This window comes from Peromyscus eremicus, chromosome 10 (assembly GCF_949786415.1).
Source record: "Peromyscus eremicus chromosome 10, PerEre_H2_v1, whole genome shotgun sequence".
Lineage (NCBI taxonomy): Eukaryota > Metazoa > Chordata > Mammalia > Rodentia > Cricetidae > Peromyscus > Peromyscus eremicus.
In genome coordinates, this window is record NC_081426.1 from 24253030 (window position 1) to 24274146 (window position 21117).

General features: G+C 46.8%; 1 protein-coding gene across 4 annotated transcripts in view; it reads left to right on the forward strand.

The window, feature by feature from the left end:
• Urgcp (upregulator of cell proliferation) overlaps positions 1-13302 on the forward strand; it is a 47815-nt gene extending 34513 nt beyond the window's left edge. For 3 of the 4 annotated variants that reach the window (XM_059275506.1, XM_059275507.1, XM_059275505.1), the window contains 4 exons: positions 4251-4321; positions 6564-6614; positions 6859-6897; positions 10487-13302. In XM_059275506.1, the coding sequence (XP_059131489.1) occupies positions 6581-6614; positions 6859-6897; positions 10487-13071 (2658 nt within the window). In that variant the 5' untranslated portion in view covers positions 4251-4321; positions 6564-6580 and the 3' untranslated portion in view covers positions 13072-13302. Of the gene's footprint in view, positions 1-3845; positions 3868-4250; positions 4322-6563; positions 6615-6858; positions 6898-10486 lie in introns of all 4 variants that reach the window. The other variant, XM_059275508.1, reaches the window with a different exon arrangement.
• Positions 13303-21117: the final 7815 nt, after the last annotated feature.

Here is a 21117-nt window from a genome sequence, read left to right on the forward strand (position 1 = left end):
GTGTCCAGCCTCGGAACATGGCTGGACCAAAGTCCTGAGCTGTAGAAACCTGTTGTCTGGTTCATCCCTGCTGAGATCCTCTGGCAGTGTCTTCGGGCCTCTGAGCCAGGCTCAGTTTCTGTTCTGAGGAACTATGTTTAACCAGACACACTTCTTTTATGTTTTAGTTATTTACTGTATTTGTGTGTGTACCTGCATGAGTGCATGTGTACTTGTGTGTTTACCTGTGTGCATGCAGGCATGTGGAAGTCAGGGGACAACTTGTTCTCTCCTTCCATTACGTGGATTGAAGGGCTTGAACTCAGATTGTCAGACCTGGCAGCAGGTACCTCAACCTGCTGAGCATCTCGCTGACCTACTTACTCTATTCCTTTTCTTCTTGGAGACAGGGTCTCACTCTGTAGTCCTGCTCTCACACCAGGGCTTTGTACATGCCATGCAGTGCACTCCATTGGCCTACATCCCAGCCAGGCTCTCCTTTTCGCCGAGGGCCTCTTTTGTAATTCAGTAATCCCATTCTTGAGAGTTTTTCTAATCGCCTTCCCAAAGCCCAGCTCCAAATACCATGACATTGGTTTTAGACTTTCAGCATACTGAACTTGGAGAGACCAAGTACATCCAGCCTGTAGGGAGAATCGGTTGCTGTCTTCCTGGTGTGTTCCCTTAAGCAATTCGGTGTCTGTTTCCTAAGAAACAAGATACCCTGTTATATAACCATAGCATAGTTACCGTTGATTAGACCCATATTTTTATTTCACCCCAAGATTTCTTCTTCAGGATATACTCTAGGATCAGCTGTTGTGTTTGGTTTTCTGGAATGTTTCCTTTGTCTTATGACATTTGAGATACTTTATCTCTCACCCTCTGGTATAATGTCATTTGTTTTCAGTTTGTTATGATGGCCCAGTTTTGCCTTCTTGACAGAACACTGCCAGGGTATTAGGTCCTTCCTTTGGAGACCACAGTGGGTACACACTAAGGCCTGACTTAATTATTAAGATTAGTGTGGATCAACTCAGGAAGTGTCACGTGAGCGCTGTTGAAATTACCGGTGGCTTTTCTTCCCTTCCTAGGGACACTCTAAGACTGGGTGAGCAGCTCGCTCCTCATGAGCCCTGTTGACCATTCACTTTGACTTGACTCCACTCTGATTTCAGCAGTTGAAGGGTCCTATTCTGTTTTGTTAGTTGGTTGGTTGGTTTTGGAGACAGGATTTCTCAGTGTAGTCCTGGCTGTCCTGGAACTCACTCTGTAGACCAGGCTGGTCTAGAAATCAGAGATCCACCTGCCTCTGCTTCCCAAATGCTAGGATTAAAGGTGTGTACCACCACCGCTGGGCTTGATGGCACAGTTAATGTCAAAACTCCTCCATATTTATTATTCTGTTGTGAGCAAGAGTGCTTGAGATTTTTTTAATATTTATTTATTTATTTATCTATTATCAGCTTGATACAGTATAAATCCTTGTCCTAATAGTGAAATGTTTTACTGAGGCTTACCCAGTAATTGAGTAAAACCAAAACTTATTATAAGCCACAGTCATCCTAGGGTCCCCCCTGCTATATAGAGTGCTTGAGCTATTTATTGCCTGTACGGACTGATTCTTTTCTGTGTTTTGTTTTTGGGTTCTCTTGTTTGTTTCACTGTGAAGCCCTAGGTGAACTCACAGAGATCTGCTTGCCTCTGCCTTCTGCATGCTGAGGTTAAAGGCGTGCACCACCACTACTGAACTGGTCTTTAGTGTTTTCTTTTTTAGATTTATTTATACATGCGCCACCACTACTGAACTGGTCTTTAGTGTTTTCTTTTTTAGATTTATTTATACATATGAGTGTTTTCCCTGCGTATGTGTCTTATATGCACCATATGCCTGTTTGGTGTTAGAAGAGGGCCCCCTGGAACTGGAGCACCATGTAGGTTTTGGGAATAGAACCCAGGTCCTCTACAAGAGCAGTGAGTGCTCCTGATCACTAAGCCATCAATCCAGCTCTGTCATTTTAATTACTGTATTTCATTCTTTTCCTGCTTGTGTTATTCCAGCTTTGGCCAGTGGGAGTCCCTTGAGCGACTGCATGAATCCAGAGATGTCCCCAAGACTTGGCAGAGTTTCTGTTGTTTACACCTAGACGCTCTGGTCCTTTTCTCCCCCTCAGTTGGGTGTTAGTCAGAATCTCCAGGGGTCCTGAGTTCTCCTGTGTGGAGTGACGTTAGAGGACACCACAGTGCCAGCATCTCCAGGGGTTCTGAGTTCTCCTGTGTGGAGGGACGTTAGAGGACACTACAGTGCTCTGCTCTGTCTTTGCTTGCCGCCTCTTTCAGCAGACACGGTTAGGAAACAGACACATATAGCAGACGTGCAGAGACATAGGCATGTGCACACACTTGAATATGAATGTAGAGGTCACAGTTCAACCCAGCGCCCTTGCAAGTTTTGTAAATTCTGCCCAGTATTTGTGTGTTCATCTTCAGTCAGAATCTTCACCTCAGGTTTGCTTGTTCCCACTTTTCTTTTCTTTTCTTTTCTTTTCTTTTCTTTTCTTTTCTTTTCTTTTCTTTTCTTTTCTTTTCTTTTCTCTCGTTTTCTTCTAAGTTTCTCTGTGTAGCCCTTGGCTGTTGTGGAACTCACTCTGTAGACCAGGCTGGCCTTGAACTCAGAGATCCACCTGCCTCTGCTTCTGTGTCCATGCCGCCTCTCGCCCGCCCCACTCTCCAGTGCTGGGATTAAAGGTGTGTAACACCATTGCCCGGCTACTTGCTCTCGTTTTTAAAAAATTGTGTGTGTGAATGCATGTATGCACTTGTGTTTATGTGTGTGTGCACGTATGCATGTATGTGTGCATGTGTGCTCATGTGGGTGGCCATGCATGAGTGTGTGTGTGTATGTATGTATGTACAGGCACTCTCATGCCACAGTGCTCATGTGGAAATCAGAGGACAGCTCTTCCAGAGTCTGCTTTCTTCTTCCATCTTGCTTTTGAGATGGGGTCTCTCCTCTGCTGTTTTGTTACCATAGACTGGCTGGCCTAGTCCCCTGTCTCTGCCTTAGATCTCACCTCTTGCCAGAGGACTTCTGGGGTGTAGGAATGTCGCTGCGTGGGTTGTCAGGATGGAACTCAAGTGTCAGGTTTGTGTGGCAAGCACTTTGACCTGCTGAGCCATCTCTCTGGCTCGTGTTTGTTATTTCTATGATAAAATTTTTATTTTATTTTTGGATACAAGGTCTATCTTTGTAGCCTTGTTTGGGCTTGGAACTCATAATTCTCCTTCCTCAGCTTCTATAGTGTTGGGTTGCGGGGGTTATAGATTAGTGGTAGAACATTTAACATGTGGATAGCCCTGGATTTGTACCCCAACAACACACATGCACACAAGGAAAACAAACAAGATCACCCCTTCTTGTCTGCACTGTGTGTTTGTTTGAGACAGGGTCTTGCTATGTCACCAGGCTGGCCTTGAAATTGAGATACTCCTGCCTCAGCCTTTTGAGTGCTGGGGTTACAGGTCTGTGCTACCACACATAGTTCACACTATAGACATGTTTGTTTGTGTTCCCTAGCTTGTGATGGACACACTTCTAGATCTCTCTCTAAACGTACGTCATTCAATCATACTTATATTACATTATTCTGTAACTTAGTCCCTACTAATTTGCATGCCTTTAGTGTCTTCCCATAATAGTTCATCTAAAATTGCTCTGCTCACAAAAAGAAGCCCAGAGAATGTTGTGTGCTGATTGCAGAACAGGACTGAGGTTCCTGCCACTGGACTTGGGCAGCTTTTGCTATTGCATGTCAAGCTCACAGCAGCCTCTTTGTAACTAAGTCTTCATTTTTCCCTTAGGATAGAAGTGGAATTACTGGTCAAAGGGTATGTATGCTTTTACGTCTCTCTGAGTGGCCAGCAGCCGTGGGTCTATTTCCAGGCTAGTGTGTCTCTATTGGGCTGTACATTGGAGTCCTAGAGAGTACTTCAGAAGCAGAGATGCCCAGGACCAGCTCTCAGGGGCTGATTCATGGATCTGGGATGGACCCAGAGTTTACAGTTTGAAAAGATTTTATTCTTATATGTGTATGTGTGGGTGTTGGGAACTGTAGAAGAGCAGTATGTGCTCTTTACCACTGAGCCATTTTAACAGCCTGAGTTTATAGTTTTTAAAGGTTTCCCAGAAGATTTTTCTATGCAGCCAGTTTGATTAGGTGAAAGTGGCAGTACATTATTTTAATGATCATTTTCTTCTGAAAAATTTTCAGGCATTCAGATCTGGGAGAAGTGGCCCCAGAAGTAAAGCCTTCCGAGAGCCAGACATCCGTGGCAATTGCAGGTAAACTCTGACTGGGGCCCGTTTTGAGACTGATAAGTTTCTTCTGTCTATTGGGATTCTGGAGTCTACACTCTTCCTGAGCTGGATTGTGGACCTCTCAAAGAAGCTTAAGGCTTTTCTTTTTCTCTCTATAAAAAGATTCCATCTCAAGATGCTCAAATCTTTGTATGCTTTTTATTGGCGTTATTGTTTCTTTTGTTATAAAGCTATTAAGTTCTGCAAATACTAACTAGACCTTTCCTGGAAACACAGATACATACTGTGTAAATGTTTTGTCCCATTGTGTTTACCACCCACCGTGCGTGCATGCGTGCGTGCGTGCGTGCGTGCGTGTGTGTGTGTGTGTGTGTGTGTGTGTGTGTGTAAATTCAGGATTTCTCTGTGTAGCTGTCTGTCCTGGAACTTGCTTGCTCTGTAGGCCAGGCTGGCCTTGAACTCAGCCATCCACCTGCCTCTGCCTCTGAGTGCTGGGATTAAAGGCGTGTGCCACTACCACCCAGCTTTGAGTTTCATGATGTTTAATTCTTACATTTAGATTATTTATCCATTTTAGGTTAATTTGTTGTGTATGGTGTGAGATAGGGGGACCATCTATGAGCTTTATTCTAACCAGTGCTAACAGCCTCAAGGTGTCACGTGGTAGATGTCCATTTACTGCTCAGTAACAAATGTCCTACACCTTGATGGACAACTAGTGAGTGTGTGTTGGGCACTAGAGTAAATCGGGAGGGAAAGATCACTTGGTTCTGGTGAAAATGCTTTAACGCTCCACCTGGGCTTGGGACAGTTCTTACAGGATGGCATTTCCGTGGTAGAGCCTGGGCCATACTCTGCCCTGTGCCCATTAAGACCTGATATGTACGACTCGTCACTGAGTCACATTCACACCCCCTCCTTGCCTTTTTTCAAGACGTTGTTAAAGTGTACATATTGGTCTGAAGCCCAGTGTAACCCAGTTGGTCCTTTAACTTGCTGCCTTCCTGATGGGCAGCCTAGGATTACAGACATGTGCCATCATGCCAGCCTCTTTTTTTAAATATATAATTTATTTTTATTTTATGTGCATTGGCATTTTGCCTGCATGTATGTCTGTGTGAGGGTGTCAGATCTTAGAGTTACAGACAGTTGTGAGCTGCCACGTGGGTGCTGGGAATTGAACATGGGTCCTCTGGAAGAGCAGTCAGTGCTCTTAACCGCTGAGCTATCTCTTCAGCCTCTCATGCCAGCCTCTTAAAAAAACTATCAACCTTGCATAGTGGTGCACACCTATAATCCCAATACTCAGGAGGCAGAGGCAAATGGGTCTTTGTGAGTTCAAGACCAGCCTTGCCTACATAGCAAGTTCTAGGACAGCCAGAGCTGCATAGAGACCCCTTCTCAGAAAAACAAAAACATCAAACAAAAACATCAAAACCAAAATTATGTAGATGAGTGTTTTGCCTGCATGTGTGTACACCACATGTGTGCAGTGCCCGCAGAGGCCAGAGGAGGCGTTGTACCCCTGGAACTGGGGTAACAGACAGTTATGAGCACCTTGTAGGTGTTGGAAATTGAACCTTGGTCTTCTCTGTAAGAGTATCAAGTGCTTTTAACCTCTGAGTTGACTTTCCAACCCCTATATTTGGCTGTTATTTTCTTCTCTAGTTATTTTTTCTCTTCACACTGCATTTTGAATTCTTTGGGAAAAAAATTTTTTTTAGAATCTTCTTTTCACTGAGTAAGTATGTTTTTAATTACTGGACATTGTGATTTGATTCTTGAGTCCTTTTGTGTTTTCACTCAAATCATCCTGCTTCCAAAAGCACCCCTCCATTTTTGTCTCTCTTGTCCCTATATTCATCTCCAGAAAACTCATCAAAAAAGACAGTTTAGAATGTTAGCTTTATCCAGCAATTGGGCGCCAGAGGCAAGTAGATCTCGGTGAGTTTGAGGCCAGCCTGGTCTTCCAGGACAGCCAGTGCTATGTAGAGAAACCCTGTCTCAAAAAAACAAACAAAAACATTTATCTATTAATTATGGGGGGAATCATAAGGTTGGTAAATAAAAAATATTATAGCTGTAGCTATATTTCCAGCCTTTGTGTTTGTTTAAACTTGGCTTATTCCAAAATCTAACCTGGAGACACTTGCGATCCTGAGTGCTCAACCTGTAGTACCAACAGTCAACAAAAGCCACTCCAGACTTCTTCGTGGAAAGGCTCTAACTTGCTGCTGAGGTGAAATGTCTGTACCTTTCTTTCTAGATTTGGAATGGAGAGAAATGGAAGGAGGTGACTGCGGGTTCCACTATGGAGGTAGAAACTATGGGACTTGGAACAAACTGGGTTGGGGAAGGAGAGGGTATAAGTACAAAGTGAAAAATAACTAGGACCTGATGGTTTTATATTTTTATATTGTTAAAATTTCAAGGAATTGCCATTTTGGTTTAAAAAAAGGGTTTGGGTTTGTTTCACTTAATTTACTTTTTGTCAGTCTATTTGACATTATTATCATATTATTAGATTAATTCTCTTTATTTTCCTTTGCTTTTTCTCATAGATGGTACAAACGAAGCTCAGGACAATGACTTCCCAACAGGTATACATTTTCTCTTTCTTTTTCAGCTTTCCATTCTACCGGAGGAGAGTACCGTATAGGTAGCTAGTTCTTAAACTTGACTGTATCAAATCATGTGGGTATTTGACTCTGACCCCTCTTGTCTATGACTATTAGTAATGTTGCTAAAAACCAAACCACTCAGGAACTTACTATGGAGTAACCATTTCTTCCTTTAACTTGTCTATACTGCCACTGTGAGTTACTGTCTTTGTGAGTGGAGGCTTTCCCATTATCTTATTTTTAACAAGTTCCTGAAGTGATTCTAATGCCTAGCTATCTAGATTTAGAAACTCTAGCAATAGCTTCGTTGGCATATTGGCAGACTTGGACCTAGAGTTGCTGAATGGTCTCCTATGGGCCAGATGCCAGATATGGATACATATGTAGAAAGAGGTTGTTTTTGTGGTTTTCCCAAGCGGCTTTGATAATCATGCTACTTAAACAGCAATGGTTGTTGTGTATCCCTGGCTTCATTTGGGCATAACAAGGAAACCTGAGGAAGAGCGATGTAGAATTTCTGCCATAGAGCAGTCCTCCTGTGTAGTTTTTCTTTATTTTTATAATTATATTTATTTGGGGCTGGAGAAATGACTCAGTGGTTAAGAGCACTTGTTGCTCTTGGAGAGGACCTGGGTTTGGTTTCTAGAACTCACTTGATGGCTAGTAACGCTGTTATTCCAGTTCCAGAAGGATCTGATGCCCTCTTCTGGCCTCCTTGGACACTGCATGCACATAATACAGGCAAAACACCCATTCATATATAGAGAAAATAAAACTAAATCTTTTTTAAAATTAAGGTTTTTTTATTTATGTGTGTGTGCGCATGTGGGGGTGTATAGAGGTTAGAGGACAATTTGGGGATCTGTTTTCTCCTTCTGCCATGTGGCTTCCAGGGATCAAACTCAGATCATCAGGTTTGGAGACAAATGGTTTACCTGCTGAACAATAATACCAGGCTAGTTGTTCTGTTTTAAAAACAATTTACAGGCCCCCTGTAACTTCTCAAGTGGTCCTTCTACCATATTGCTGTAGAACTTGGAGCCCTGAGCTGGCAAGATGCCTCAGAGGTAAAAATGCGAGCTACCAAGTTGGATCCCCAGGATTCCTACAGGTTTTTCTCTCACCTGTATTCATGTGCCATAGCTCATGTGTGCAAATAAGTTTAGAGTTCTGAGCCCTAGAACTAATGCTATTGGATACTTACAGTGTTGTATGCCTGTAGTCCCAAGGTAGAGGCGAAAGATTGAATCTGTTCACAGATTTGAGACAAGACTAGGGAACACCCTCACCTCCTCCCCACCTCCATCTTGAAAGAAGAAGAAAAAAGAGTTATGGATATAGCTCAGTGGTAAAGTACTGCCTAGCATGTGAGGTCTATTTCAGTACTGCAAAATAAATAAATACATAAATAAGAAGTGAACCACTTATGTTGGATATGAACATTGGTAAGATGCCAGGCCAAGATCTGGATACAGTTAGAACTTTTATGATCATTAACTTATAAAGTTTGCATTATATAGGGTGACATTTGAATATCTAAACATTCAGTGTGTACCAGGCATCAGTCAACACCAGATGTTTTGTTGTTACTGCATTAGTCAGGGATCTCTAGAGTAACAGAACTTACAGAATTATATATAGAAATGGTAGACAGCAAAACTTTCCTTCTTCCATGTCTTTATATAGGCTTCTAGCAGAAGGCATGGTCCAGATCGGATGTGGGTCTTCCCACCTCAAGAGATCTGGATTAAAGGTGTGTTTTACCACCTCAAAGATCTAGATTAGAAGTGGGTCTTCCCACTTAAAATTAAGCAAAAATCCCTTAAGGTGTGCCCCTCCATTTTTTGGTTTTAGTTAATTCCAGATGTAGTCAAGTTGACAACTAAGAATATTCTTCACAGTCACTAAAACTCAAGTAACTATACAGGGAGTGATAGTTTACAGGTACACTAATAATTTTGAGGTTAGTATGAGGTACATAGTGAGACTGTCTTAAAAATATCAAGAGCTCACTGGGTGTGGTGGTGTACACCTTTAATCCCAGTGCTCAGATAGATCTATAATTTTGAGGCCATCCTGGTCTACATAGATTAAGGATAGCTAGGGCTATATAGTGAGATCTAGGAGAGCTAGGGCTATATAGAACAATCTTGTTTCAAAACAAACAAAAATAAAACTTTAAAACTTAAGAATAAAAATGTAAATATATATATATGTTTATATATCTTGATACATGAATAAAGCTGGAGATATAGCTTCATGGTAGAGCATTTGCCTGGCATGCAGAGGGCTCCCCCATCTTCAGCACCACAAAAGTCCCAAATCACAACACAAGCCAGTCCAGTTTTGGTCTTGGATTTGCAAAAGGGTGCTGAGCAGTGGTTGCTCTTTTCCTTTAAAAATAGTCTCTAGTTTATTAACAAAGATAAAAACAAACACCCCCCCCCAAAAAAAAACCCCAAAAAAATCCCCAAAATCATTTACCGGCAACCCAGAGTGTAAATAGTGGTTGTTACCCTCATGGGAATTTCTTGGTGACATTTTTTTCCTCCAGATTTTGAGGCAATTTTTTGCTATGTATCCCATGCTCATCTTGAATTTGCATCAATCTTCCTGTTTCAACTTCTTGAGTGCTAGAGTTCCAGGCATGTTCCAACATGCCCCCCAGATTCCTGACTGGGCTAGAGCATGAGGGGTAGATGACCTTGTAGCTGGTTTGAGGTCTGAGAAGTGGAGAGGTCTGAGAAGTGGAGAAGGTCTAAGAAGTGGAGAAGGTCTGAGAAGTGGAGTTCAGCACCTAGAGAACATGTGCAGCTCATTTTAATTGCTTATGTTTGAGCTCAGAGTTAGATGTTGCAGCTATCTAGAAAAACTAAAAATCACTGCATTAACATGAACTCTCTTGACTTCTAAATATAACTCCTCAGTTTCTCTGTTCCCCCTCACTTCTCTCCCTCCCTTCCCACCCCATCTCTGTTTTTCTTTCTTTCTTTAAGATTGGGTCTTTCTGTTTGATCCTGGCTGGCCTGGGATGCTCTGCGAAGACTAGGCTAGCCTTGAATTTGTAAGAGATCTGTCTGCCTCTGCTTCCCTATAAAGACATGAATCATCATGCCTGGCTGTGGGTTAGTTTTAGTTATGTGTCTGGTTGTTTGTGTCTGTGTGGGGATGTGGATGTGGATGTCGGTGCCTGCAGAGGCTGTGGGATCCTTGGAGCTGGAGTTATAAGGAGGGTTAGCTACCTAAAGAGGGTGCTGAGAAATGAACTCTGGCCTTTTGCTTTGCTCTGGAGAAGCAGTATGTGCTTTAAACTACCCAGTCATCTTGCCAGCCTATCTTCCTTCCTATGTAGTTCATGTCTGATACATTTTAGTTAGGTGATTTTACCTTCTTATGTAGAGGGTTTTACCTTGTGCCCTGATTCCCAGCATATCCTGGTCCCCTGGACCTGCCTCCTATTCTGAGGAATGTCTTCTCCAACCCTTCCCTGCTAGGCTTTTCTCCAGCTCTACCTAGATCCTGACTTGAGAACAAAGGCTGAACATTGATGTCTTTGTTTTTCCTGCAGTGGACAGAAGCAGGCTTCAGGAAATGCTGTCCTTGTTGGGACTGGAGACATACCAGGTCCAGAAGCTCACCCTCCAGGACTCCCTGCAGATCAGCTTTGACAGCATGAAGAACTGGGCTCCTCAGGTCCCCAAGGACCTTCCCTGGCATTTCCTCAGGAAGCTGCAGGCCCTTAATGCCGAGGCCAGGAACACCACCATGGTGCTGGACATGCCTCCAGATGCCTGGCCGGCAGAGAAAGAGAGCCAGATGGAGGAGGAGATGATCTACTGGGACCCAGCTGAGGAGATTGCTGCCGATGACATCTACTCCTTTTCTGAGCTGCCCATGCCTGACACGCCTGTGAACCCCCTGGACCTCCTCTGCGCCCTCCTGCTGTCCTCAGACGCCTTCCTGCAGCAGGAGGTCCTGCTGAAGATGTCCCTCTGCCAGTTCGCCCTCCCGCTTGTGCTGCCCGACTCAGAAAACCACTACCACACCTTTCTGCTCTGGGCCCTGCGGGGGGTTGTGCGGACGTGGTGTTTCCAGCCCCCGCGGGGCCTGGGGAGTTTTCGAGAAGACAGTGCGGTCCTGTCCAGGGCGCCCACCTTTGCCTTCGTGCGCATGGATGTCAGCAGCAACTCCAAGTCCCAACTGCTCAATGCCATCCTCAGCCCGGCCCGCCGGCAGTGGGACTGCTTCTGGCATCGGGACCTCAATTTAGGCACCAATCCTCGAGAGATTGCCGATGGGTTAGTAGAAATCTCCTGGTTTTTCCCCAGTGGTAAGGAGGACCTGGATGTTTTCCCAGAGCCAATGGCCTTTCTGAACTTGAGAGGTGACATTGGGTCTCACTGGCTGCAGTTCAAGCTCTTGACAGAAGTCTCCTCCGCTGTGTTTATTTTGACTGACAACATCAGTAAGAAGGAATACAAACTGCTGTACTCCATGAAGGAGTCAACCACAAAGTACTACTTCATCCTGAGTCCCTACCGCGGGAAACGGAACACCAACCTGCGCTTCCTCAACAGGCTGATCCCTGTGCTCAAGATCGACCACTCTCACGTCCTCGTGAAGGTCAGCAGCACCGACAGCGAGAGCTTCGTGAGGCGGATCCGAGCGATCATATGCGGTGTGGCCCGCTCTCCCTGCAGGCGGGTGTCTGTGGAGGACATGGCACACGCGGCCCGGAAGTTGGGCCTCAGGGTTGACGAGGACTGTGAGGAGTGTCAGAAGGCCAAGGACCGGATGGAGAAGATCATCAGGAAGATCCAAGATGTGGATGCCTACAAGAGGGACGAGCTGAGGCTGCAGGGGGACCCTGCCAGGAAGGCAGCCCAAGTTGAAAGGGAGTTCTGCCAGCTCCAGTGGCTTTCGGAGCCCCCGGAGAAGCACCGGGCTGAGCTGAGACGGCGGGTCCTGGAGCTCCGGGTCCAGCAGAATGGCCAGGAGCCCACCTCAGGGGTGCGGGAGTTCATCCTGGGGATAAGCAGCCCCTCCCCGGGTGAGAGGCAGTACTTCCTGAGGTGGATGGAGTGGGGGCTAGCCCGACTAGGCTCACCTCGGCCACGACAGCCTCCAGAGACCCTCCTCACCCTGAGACCGAAACTTGGTGGGGCCTCAGACTTGAATGAGCCGCTCTGGCCTGAGCCCTTGGGAGTGGAGCACTTTCTGCGGGAGATGGGGCAGTTCTATGAGGCCGAGAGCTGCCTGGTGGAGGCAGGGAGGCTGCCTGCTGGCCAGAGGCGCTTTGCCCACTTCCCAGGCCTGGCTGTGGAACTGCTGCTGGGTGGGCTGCCTCTGGAGCTGGTCGATGGGGCCACCCTGAGCATCCCTGTTCGCTGGGTCACTGGGCTTCTCAAGGAGCTGCATGTTCGCCTAGACAGGAGATCTCGATTAGTGGTTCTCTCTGCTCTGGGGGTGCCAGGCACAGGGAAATCTACACTCCTTAACACCATGTTTGGCCTGCGGTTTGCCACAGGGAGGAGCTGTAGTCCCCGGGGGTCCTTCATGCAGCTCCTCCCTGTAGCTGAGGGCTTCAGCCAGGACCTGGGCTGTGACCAAATCCTGGTAATCGACTCTGGGGGTTTGATCAGTGGGGCCTTGGCCTCTGCTGGAGACAGGTTCGAACTGGAGGCTTCCTTGGCCACGCTGCTAATGGGGCTAAGTAATGTCACTGTGGTCAGTTTAGCTGAGACGAAGGACATTCCACCAGCTATTCTTCATGCTTTTCTAAGGTTAGAAAAAACGGGGCACATGCCCAACTATCAGTTTGTGTACCAGAACCTTCATGACTTCTCCGTCCCCAGTCCCAAGCCGAGAGACAGGAGGCAGCTCCTGGATCCGCCCAGCGACCTGAGCAGGGCTGCTACCCACATGGAGAAGCAGGGTGGTAGCTTCCGGACACTGGCAGGCCTGGCAGAGAGGCAGCACGTCTGGCACATCCCAGCCCTGTGGCATGGAGCACCACCCATGGCCGCTGTGAGCCTGGGCTACAGTGAGGCCATCTTTGAATTGAAGAGATGCCTGCTAGAAAACATCAGGAATGGCTTGTCCAACCAAAACAAAAACATCCAGCAGCTCATTGAGCTGGTGCGGAGGCTGTGAATGTCTTGAGGGTAGGGCCTCCTGCTGTGGCCTGTTGTGACAGCAGCCAGCAAGGCTGTATGTAATTGGCACCTGAGAAGGAAGACTAGTGACAGACAGGAATTAAGGGCCTCTCCACAGTGTTAAGAAGCAGTCTCAAACCCGCTCAGAAACACTGAGAATAGAGGCCCAGGGCCGGGTGGTACAAGCAGTGAGTTCTCTGTTCCTAGCCCATCAAGGCTCCTGGAAGTTGCCCCCTGGGTAGCTGCCCCTTCACTGGCCCCTGGAATTAGGGAACAGCTCCCTCAGTCACCGCAGGTGCTGGCAGGCAGGGATGCTGAGGGCTGTTCCTGGGAAGCAAAAGAGGCTTTGCTTCCATTCAGTCCCCAGGTCCTTTGTGGACCAGCCTTCAAGGTTTTGGTGATGTTGCGCCAAGGTGCAAGGCACTGCCATGGCACTGAGCTTGTCCCCGACCCTTGCCCAGGAAGTGTTCAGCAGTCACCCTGTGTGCTCCAGCACTCTGTCATCCTTCCTCCACACTTCATGGCACATTGTCACTTGTGTGTTTACTGTCTGCCCCTAGACTGTGAGCTGCTTGAGGGCAGGACCTAAGCACCGTACAGCTCTGGGTCCCTAGGACCTGGCACACATAGGCGCTTAATAAATGTTTGTTGAATTGATGAGTTGGGTGAATGCTCAAACGACAATAGTGTGTAGGTTTTGCCTGTCTGTGCCTTCATTGTCCTTGTACTCAGGACAACAGCCTCTGCCTGAGGAGGGTCTGGGGACAATGCCTTCAGCACTTCAGCACTTTGGTCCCTACCCATCTTGTGGTTGACAGAGAAGGAAGCCCCAGACCGCAGTACCTGCATGGCAGGGCATGAGTGGAGAGGACCTGCTGTGCATCCTCAGGTCTCCCAGCAAAGTGGCCACCGTGTGAGACAGATACTTGGTGAGGGCTTGAGCTTTCACCCTGCTGGCTCTTCAGCTGGAATCAGCCATCACTAAGTTTCAGAGCCCCACTCCACCTACATCTCAGGCCTAGGGGGTTCTGCTTAACTGTGCCTTGCTGAGGCTTTGGGGTTTCCTTTTGTCTATGTTTCTTGTCTTCAGAGAAGTCAGGCAGTGGCCTGAGAGAGGCCCCCCCCCCCCCCCCCCCCCCCCCCCGTGAGTCTTGTCCCTTTATTAGACCCAGCAAAGGTGCCCTTGGTCCCAGGGTACTCAGCCATCCTCTGGTCTGGAACCTTTTCTTGAACTGAAGGCCTGCTGTCTCTCTCCTGCTGGCCTGGCTCCCTGGGTGTCCTGGGATGACCCTTGGTGCCCTGTGATCTGGTAGTGGGACTGAACACATGGGAAGAGGGAAGCAATCCTGAAACTTCGCAAACCTGCTCTTAGACCAGGTTTGGAAAAGGGGAATCTGACTCTCAGATCTAGAAACTGTGATCTGCCTAGAGTGTTAAAATGACTCAACACGCTGATTCAGTTGGAAGTAACAAACCTTTCTTCTCCTTTTTAAAAATTTCACTTCTGCCAGCTGGGCGTGGTGATGCACACCTTAATCCCAGCACTCAGGAGGCAGAGGCAGGTGTATCTCTGTGGGTTTGAGTCCAGTATGGTGTACAGAGAGGGTGCCAGGACGACAAACAAACAAAAACAAAACCCAAACCAACCAAACAACAACGGTAAACACACACACACACACACACACACACACACACACACACTTTTCCTACCAGAGCCGCAGAAACTTCCCTGGCACCCTCCTGCATTGCAGGAATTTCACTCAGCATATTCCTAGCTCCAAGTTCAAGTTTGAGCACAGGAAATACCTCTTAGAATTGTTGCATGTAGAGCCTGTGAGATAGTTCAGTGGCTACAAGCACTTGGAGCAAAGCATGGCAACTTAAATTTGATCCCTGGAACTCACGTAAAATTGGAGGAAAGAATCAACTACAAAAAGCTGTCCATTGACCTCCACAATGCCATCCCATGCTGCCTCCCCTGTGTACACATCATAGGCACACACAATAATAATAAAACTAGGGTAGTTACCACCTCCACACAATGCTATCCCATGCTGCCTCCCCTGTGTACACATCATAGGCACACATGCTAATAATAAAACTAGGGTAGTTACCACCTCCACAATTCCATCCCATGCTGCCTCCCCTGTATACACATCATAGGCACACATGCTAATAATAAAACTAGGGTAGTTACCACCTCCACACAATGCCATCCCATGCTGCCTCCCCTGTGTACACATCATAGGCACACATGCTAATAATGAAACCTTCAGAGTCCCACTCTTAGAAGTTCAAGAGTTGTTGAATTTCAACCAGTATCCTTAAAGATTGTTTCATACTGTCCCTAAAATCTGGAACAAGGAAGGCAGGATTCATTACAGTTTAGAAAAAGATTCTTTAGCTGGGATTGCTGGTGCATAGCTGTTGTGCCAGTGCTTGAGAGACAAGGATCCAAAGTTCAGGGTCAGTCGGGCTATATAGCAAGACCCCCCCCCCATCTCCGAGAAGATAAAGGGTTTTTACATGAAGTCTCTCCACAGCCCAGAAATTAAATTCATTCTGGATTCCTAAGATTTAGATATATGCAGAGTTTGTAATTTTATAAATTTCATCGAAGTTTCAAGGGACACATAGGACAGCGTGTGGTAGGTAGCACATATTTGTATTCTGAGCATTTGAGAAACTGAGGAAAGAGGATAGTTCAAGGCCAGCTTGGGCCACATAGTGAGAACCTATCTAAAAATAGCTCAACCACTCAAGAGGCAGAGGCAGGGAACTTCTGACCCCTGTAAGTCCAAGGTCAATCTGGTCTACATAGTGAGCTCCAGACCCTGTCTCCAAATGAAACAAACGGCCAAACAGCAATAAACTCATTAATGAAGTTACTCCATATATCGTTAGGACCCATCCGCTTTATGTGTCAGCCTGGACAACAGGTGACTCTCGGTGAGATGTTGGGGAGGCTCCCCTGAAAGCAGGACATGTTAGAAGAATTCCGTGACTGTTAGAGTCAAGCTGAGACCATTGACACTTAGATTTAGGAACAGAAGAGGTCAGCCTGAGCTGGGTGACTTCCAGGAAGTCTCTTGCATGCTCACCATGCACATTTGAAGGGCTGATGTTTCTAGGCCAAGACCTATGAGGGTTTCAGATCTGCTCTTGACAGTCAAACTTCAGCTGGACTCAATGTGACTCCTTGGCTCTGATGTCGGTCAGGAGAGAGCATTCTCAGGGCCTCAGAGCTGAAGTCAACTGTAGTGTGCTAAGCCACACACTGGCCTCTTTTCCCTGTGCCTCCACAGGAGGAAGAAGGAGGAGGCTGGCTGCACAGCCTCCTGTGGCACTCCTTTAACTTGTGAGTTTCAGTGGTCAGCTTCTCAGGAAAAGCACTGGGTTGTTTACTGGCTGGGTAAGATGAATGACCAGGAAGCAGGTTGACAAAGTGAGTGTCAGCCCTTCTGAGTTGATTTAAGTCCGTTGTAAAGAGAAGCAGTGACTGGGTTTGATGGTGCACTTGGGAGGCCGAGGTGAAATGATACGAACTAGAGAGCAGATTGGACCACACTGGGAAAGTGAGAAGGACACCACAGAAGCTGTTGCCTCTGCTGACTGGATTCTAGTGATCCCAGGAAATACTCCCTGTGTTCCTGGCTGGATTGTTGGTTCTTGCACAAAGTCACTCCATAGCTCAGTCTTTGAACACTGTTGCACATGCAGAGATAGATAATTTTTAAGATGTCTAGACTACAGCTAGGGCCTTCCTCTACCTGGCGGACCAGGTAGAAGAGTGCCACAGTCTTTCCCTCAGGAAGGCCTGCAGATAGCGGTTTCGGGGTTTGGGACATCCTCCTAAAAAGATAAGTTAAGACTAGTTGATGGGCTGGAGAGATGGCCCTGTGGTCTGGAGCACTTGCTGCTGCAGAGCACATGGGTTCTGTTCCAGCACTTACATGGTGGCTCCTAACCAATGCTCATTTCTGGCCTCCCACCCAGTTACCAGGCACAGATGTGGTGGGTATACATACATGCAGGCAATAATCACACACATAAAATAGTAATCATCATCGTCATCACCATCTAACTAGTTCACAACTCAACTGCAAACTGTAATCTCTGAGGGGATTTCAAAAAGCACATGCACCTGCTTTCTCGCAGAGATGAGGCTGGTTGGGCTCTCGGAGTCTGGAACTTCGGACCATGTAGGCTACTTAGGCTCCTGTCATGTGGAAAACAAGAACTCACATCAGAGAAAGCAGTGCATACCTCCAGCTTGGCATTGGGCCTGGAGGGGTGTTGTGGCCATATGTGTGGGGATCGCTGCTGGCTGAGGCTGCTCCATACCCAGCAGCCACTCACCTAGCCACAAAAAGCCGGGATCACCCCCCTCATCCTACCATGGTTCTGAACTTTCACCCTACCAAAAGTGGTGCAGGAACTCCAGATACAGGAAGAGCATATGCTCTGACAAGGCCTGCACCTGGCTACTGTGAATCTGGAGACTCCATCGTCTCATCTGTAAAGCCTGGTTTTACTGCTTCAGCATGATGGATGGGAGCAACGGAGAGCAATAAAACAAGTGCATGCCATAGAGAAAAAATGTCTCCCTTAAAAAGTTCCCACCTGGACGTAGGGAAATGGCTCAGCAGTTAAGAGCACTTTCTGCTCTTCCAGAGGACCTGCACTTATAGCATCCATACCAGGCAGCTCACAACTCCCTAGCTCCAGGGGATCCTCTTCTGGCCTCCACCGCACCTGCACACACCTGGCATACACTCACAGACACACACAAAAATAAATGTTAAAAATGAAATTTCCACTGGTTGGGCTGGGGAGATGACTCAGTAGGTAAAGTGTTGGCTGTGTGTGAGGATCAGAATCGGGAGGCCTAAAATCCACACCAAAGCTTGTCATCCCATTGCTTAAGGGAGGGAGATGGGCCTGGCTCGGTGGTGCATGTCTTTAATCTCAGTATTTGGGAGGCAGAGGCAGATGGTCTTTGTAGGCCACTTAGAGCTTCACAGCCTCCTACAACGAACAAAAGACAAAAGTAAGAAGACGGGACCCCTGAAGCCAGCTGCCAAGCTAGACTAGCTGAATTGATGAGCTCTGCTCATGCTTCAGTTAATATAATGAGGAATGATCGAGGAAGACCCCCAGCATAATGTGGCTTCAATAGAGAGAACACATTTGATTGTGCTAATGTCTTTTGCTTGGAGGGGACACAGAACTTCAAGCAGTCTTCATGCCCTGCTCATTAGCTGGCCCCACCTCCTGCTGCCAGCTGAGCTGAGGGAGTCTATGACTTTGTCATTTCACCTTTTTGAGACTCAAGGGTAGCCCAAGGCTTTGTTCTTTCTCTTTTCACTTCAGAGGACCAATAAAACAAAAACAAGCAAAGGAAACAATAAGGCCCTAACCAACCAGCCAAACAAACCCAGACATTAAATTTCTCACTCTGGGAATATGGTTTTCACATTTTTCTTTAATTTTTCTATTTTATGTGCATTGGTGTTTTGCCTGCATGTATGTCTGTGTGAAGGTGTCAGATCCCCTGGAGGTGGAGTTACAGACAGTTGTGAGCTGCCTTGTGGGTGCTGGGAATTGAGCCCAGGCCCTCTGGAAGAGAAGTCAGTGCTCTTAACTGCTGAGCCATCTCTCCAGCCCCCACATTTTTTTTCAAGTGCTTGGGATGGAGCCCAAAGCCTTACATATGTGCGCTCCCACAGAGCTACACCCCCAGCCCCACCATTACTGACTCTATTTTACATATGAGGAAGCGTGCACAGAGGGAGGTTGTCATTGCTCGTGTTACACAGCTAGGAAGTGAGTTTGGATCCGGATAGTTCAGATGCTGGATACTCTCTCCCTCTCCCTCTCTCTCTCCCTCCATGTTGGAGCAAATTTGTATAATTTGTCAAACTATAAAATCATCACACTTTATGCCAACTTTTAAAAGGAAAACAGCTTAAAAGAATTATTTAGGAAAAATTACAAGATTTTACATTTGCAAGTATATGGATTTGAAAAAGGCCACATCCCTGTAAGTCCCCTTATCCAATATTTGGAACAGTTGGAGGCTGTAGTCTAAAAAAATTAAGAGTAAAACATTCCCAGTGAGGTCCAGATGAAGGACTCCAGATTCAAGTGGTCAAAGAAATTTCAACCCTCAAAACACAGATGGGAGCCAATAGACTGGTCACTCTGCCTCTGCAAGAACTAAGACCATCCACCTTTGTTTCCATTTCCCATGCCGTAGGTCTAATCTTCCTCCCTCAGGAAACACTAGGGTACTATTACCATCAGGTGACCCGTGCATATCCCAACAGGCAGATGGTGGCAGCTTCACAAGGTTCAGCAAATGGAACCAATACCAGCTGCCATTCACTAAATGCTCTCTTCTGTTTGTTTTTGAGACAGTCTCTCTATACACGAGGATAGCCTTGAACTCAAAGCAGTCCTCCTGCTTCAGCCTCCCAAGTGCTGGGATTATAGGAGTGAGCCACTATGCCTGACTATTAAAAGCCTTCCTCATCCTAACAGCTCAAAGAAGTGTTTTTTGTTTTGTTTTGTTTTTTAAAATTGTGTGTGTATGTGTGTGTGTGTGTGTGTGTGTGTGTGTGTGTGTGAACTCAAGGATGCATGTGGAGCTTTGTAGGGGAGTGTCTTAGTTACTGTTCTATGTGAAGAGTCACCATGACCAAGTCAACTGGGGGCTGGTTTACAGTTTCAGAGGTTTGCCATTATCATCATGGTGGGGAGCATGGCAACATGCAGTCAGAGAGGTGCAGGCATTGTGCTGGAGCAGTAGCTAAGAACTTACATCTGATCCCCCAGTTGGGGGTGGGTGGGTGGGGAGGCTGGTGTGGGCTTTTGAAACCTCTAAGCCCACTCCTAGTGACACACCTCCTTCAATCAGGCCACACCTCCTAATCCTTCCCCCACAATGCCACTCCCTGGTGATTGGAGCCTAAGGGGGCCATTCTCATTCATACCACCACAGGGAGGTCCTCTCCTTCCACCTTTACAAGGGCTCTGGGGATAGAACTCAGGGAAACAGGCTTTATCAGCTGAGCCGTCTCACTAGCCCTTTGGTGAGATGTTCGTTTTCTGTATAATGGAACTGAGGGTGAACTGTACAAATGTAACATTGTTTGCCTTTGGGTGAGTGCAAAGTCAAAATAAATATAGCCAAGACATAAAGGTTTTTCTTTTTTTAGACAGGATTTCTCTGTAGACCAGACTGGCCTCAAACTCAGAGATTTGCTTGCTTCTGCCTCTTGAGTGCTGGGATTAAAGGCTTATATCACCAACCCCGGAGGGAAAGGATGCCTTGAAGGTGCTATTTAAAAAGAGTTCACTTCTGAAGGCGCCTGTCATTCTTAGTAGATTTTGTTATCATGAGAGTCAGACTGTAGAGCCCATGTGCTTTCTTTAGTACAGTGAGTTCTAAAATAAAATATCCACGGTGCTAATTCCCTCCCCTGCCCCTCTCCCCTCCAGTAATCACTTCTAGATACTAATTACATCTGCATCGCTCTAGCTTGAGCATTAGCAGGCCCTGCCATAGCTTCATAAATTTCCTTGCCATTTAAAAATTTTCTTTCTCGGCTGGCTCTACCGCTGAGCTACATCCTCAATACATTGTCTCTCTTTCCCCTTACTTTAAAAGATTAGGAGCCAGCCCAGCAACCTCTTCTCTGGGATCTGTTCAGATGAAGGTCAACATCTGTATTCCCAGCCCAAGGGTGATTGATGCTGGAGTTTCAGGAAAAAAAGCTGGCGCAGGTGGGAGCGGGAGCTTGGAAGGGCAGGCTCTGAGGGCCGGCGCGTTTCCTCAATTCTCTGCAGGACGCGAAGCCTCTCCTCCTACCAGCTCCTTGAGGGTAAAAACCTCGCGTTTTACAGCACCACCAGGGAAATTGCGGGGCACCCGCCTCACCCCGCCCACGCCCCGCCCTCTCCCTCACCCACGCCCCGCCCTCCACATCTCGCCCCGCCCCCTGCCCGGGTTCCTATTCGTTCTTGCCCCGCGGCTCCTCCT